Here is a 3183-nt window from a genome sequence, read left to right as displayed (position 1 = left end):
CTCTCCCGCCCACCCCCCTCCTCCGTGCGTGGTGGAGGCCACCCCCCGCACCCCCTTTGTTTGCGGGAGCCTCCTCCCGCAGGCCGGGCGGGCAGCCGCTCCCCAGGGCAGAGGTAGGGTGAGGGAGCCCGCTGGGACGTGCCAAGCACAGAGCCCTGGCAGCGGAAGGGAAAGGTCCCCCGGGGGGCTCCCGGGTGGCAGCGCTGCCCACCAGCGCCAGAGGAATTGGGGAAGGGGCGCAGGAAGGGCCTGGAATTCCTGCGGGAAGGATGCGGGAGCGCTGAGCTCCCTCCGTCCGGCGCCCGCGGGGCTCACGTGTAGGAGAGCAGGTTGACATCGTAGCAGCCGTCCACCTGGAAAAGAGAGACACCGTCTGTCCCTGTGCTCCCCCCCTGGCACCATCGCTCCGCTCCATCCCAAAACACCCCCCCAACCCCGTCACATCCCGCCGGGAGGGCTCCCCAGGGATGCAGGGAGGGCTGGAGACCCCAACTCACGTCGAAGCGCCCGATGCGGGCGGCTGCCTGGCGAGCCCGGATCACCTCCGTCAGCACCCACATTTGCTGCACCTCCGTCGACACCTTCTCCGGGTCGGGGAGCTCCTGGAAAGAAGCGGGCACGATGCTGCGGAGCGGGGATGGCCCCGGGGCTTGGGCATCGGTGTGGCTGGATGGCTCTTTCACACCCCCTCCCCCCCCCGGGGGAGCTGGGCAGTATCGCGATGGTGCCCCTTCTCCTGACCTGCCGGTGGTTTCCCAACGCAGGGTGAGCATGGGGGGGGGCCACTTTAGGAAAACAGGCAGCTGGAGAAAAGGGTGACCCTGAGCCCTGGGGCCATGGTGCCGACGCAGCCCGTCTCCGCTGGCGGGCATCCAGGCCAAGGGCAGAAAACAGATCGCTGGCTAATGATTAAAAAAAAACTAATTGCACAGTCCAGTTTCCCAACAGCCTCCCTGAGTGGTGCTCCCCAGGCTTGGGGACAGAACCCCCCCGCTGCAAGCGCCGGTTCCCCCCGGGGACCTTCAGCCAGACGGGACATGCAGGCTCAGTGGTGGCTCTTCACACTGAGGTGCCACCTCTCCCTGGCCCACGGTACCAGTGGGTGCCTTGTGGCGATGCTGGGAACAGCCAAACCCCGAGCAACCCCCAGCATCTCCCCCTGGACCAAGGGGGACATGATCCAAGCAAGCAGCGAGGGACGGGGGTGTCCTCCCCAGCCTGCCTGGTGGGGACCAGAGCTCCCAGACCTGCTGGGGCTGGCAGAAGCTTGGTAGCACCGAAGCCCGGTGGCACGTGGCATTGCTCCTGGCACAGCCTGCTCCTACAGGCAAAACACCAGTGGCTGATTCAGCAGGTGTCCGTGGGCGAGCCAGCAGCCCACCCCTGCCCGGACTTTGCCCACCGAAGGCCACCGGCCAGGCAGATGTGGCTCACAAGCTGAACACACGCGCCGTGGCTGTGATCTCCCCTCTGCTCACGTGCTGTCCTGGCCGGGCATCACGCTCCCCAGGGCACACCGGCTGCGAGCACTGGGGACCGGGACACACTGTCCCCACACGTCCCACCCGCCGGCTGAGCGATGCTGCCCACCCACCGCTCCCACGGGGACCTTCCTGTCCCCAGACTAGAGGGCAGCGAGACTTCAGCAGCACCTCAAATCGCACATCCCCATGGAGATAATTTTCTTCTGAATGCTCCAAACTTATCTCCAGCACGAGTTTTGGGGCTCCACAGCTATTCCTGGTGGGAGCCTGGAGCAGATGGGGCAGGGATGGGGCCAGCAGCCTCACAAGTGATGTTCATGCCCATGGATGACACCTCACACATGTCCCTCCTTCTCCATAATACCTCAGCAGGGACTACTCACCCCGTGCAGGCTGGCTGGCTGCTCTGGAGGGGTCAGCTGGGAGAGCCAGGAGGGGAAATCCTTCTGGGGGCTCTGAAACAGATCCAGAGGGTCACACAAGGGGTGTCCCCAGTCCCACTTCCATCCCTCACACCATGCAGCAGTTTGGAGCCCACCTGTGTTTCTGTCAGGATGGGTATAAGTAGCGCTTCACAGTTATTAAAGGGAATTTTGTGATCAGGTTGGATGTTTGCAACCCATAATTTGGTGTGGCAACTTCCAGCTCTGTCCCGCTGGTGGACAAGAGGTAACGGGCACAAACTTGTACATAAGAAGTTCCATCTAAACATGAGGAAGAACTTCTTCACTTTGAGGGTGGCAGAGCCCTGGAAGAGGCTGCCCAGAGAGGTGGTGGAGTCTCCTTCTCTGGAGATGTTCAAAACCCATCTGGACATGTTCCTGTGTAAAGCAGGTCCTCTAGGAGGACTGCTTTAGCAGGGGGTTGGACTAGATGATCTCCAGAGGTCCCCTCCAAGCCCAGAGCATTCTGTGATTCTGTGCTCACTCATCCACCTCCAAAATGGGCATGGCTGGGGCTGGCTGGAGCAGTCCTTCCCCAGCCCCCAGCGCACCAGGGGACCTCGAGTGCCCCAGCGAAGGACAGGGACTTGGCCCCACTCCCCTGTGTGCTCTGAAGGGTGCCTGAAGCCCCTGGAGCTGTGGGGAGCACTGCCAGGAACAGGGCTGGGGACAGTGGCCTGTCGAGGACCCCCTGCTGTGCCTGGAGGGGGGACACCCACTCACCTTCTGTCCAGGGGGGAAAATCTGCAGCTCCTCGATGGTGAAGTGGAGCCAGACCGGGGAGGGCTGCCGCAGGATGAACCGCATCGCTGTCACCTGGTCCATGTCACACAGCATCTGAAGGGACAAGGACGGGGGGAGCCGTCACAGCTTGGGGGGGGCGTACAGCAGGGGCCGGCACTGCTCCGAGGCACCTTTTGGGATTCGATCCAAAAAAACACCCCAACCCCTCCTCCCATGATGGAAGGAGCCTGAAGGAAATGTCACCTCGTGGTGGCTGTCTGGGCTGAGTGGCATGGGGACCCTCGCTGCCCAGAAGGGCTGGCAGGGTCAGGAGAGGCACCGTGGGGGCATCAGCACAGAGCCCGGGGGACGGGGAGCCCCAAGGGGGGCGGGGGGGTGGGTGATGCCGTGGCCACCGTCTGGCCGTGCTGACCTGGTGGCGGTGGAGGGAGAAGTAGTCCTGGGAGCCCTCCTCGGTGTGCGGGCAGGGCATCAGGCAGTAGTTCCGCAGGCAGGTCACCCAGCGGCGGGGG

At 63.7% G+C, this 3183-nt stretch overlaps 1 protein-coding gene across 1 annotated transcript in view; it reads right to left on the bottom strand.

The window, feature by feature from the left end:
- Nucleotides 1-19: 19 nt before the first annotated feature.
- Nucleotides 20-3183, bottom strand: part of NICN1 (nicolin 1) — a 3735-nt gene continuing 571 nt past the window's right edge. The window contains exons 2-6 of the mRNA XM_014953486.1: nt 3084-3182; nt 2651-2764; nt 1868-1939; nt 498-602; nt 20-353 (exon numbers count right to left, since the gene is read on the bottom strand). Coding sequence (XP_014808972.1) covers nt 312-353; nt 498-602; nt 1868-1939; nt 2651-2764; nt 3084-3182 — 432 coding nt within the window. The 3' untranslated portion in view covers nt 20-311. The remainder of the gene's footprint in view (nt 354-497; nt 603-1867; nt 1940-2650; nt 2765-3083; nt 3183) is intronic.

The sequence above is a fragment of the Calidris pugnax genome, unplaced genomic scaffold, assembly GCF_001431845.1.
Source record: "Calidris pugnax isolate Ruff unplaced genomic scaffold, ASM143184v1 scaffold247, whole genome shotgun sequence".
Classification (NCBI taxonomy): Eukaryota; Metazoa; Chordata; class Aves; order Charadriiformes; family Scolopacidae; genus Calidris; species Calidris pugnax.
This window is presented reverse-complemented; position numbering and strand designations above follow the sequence as displayed.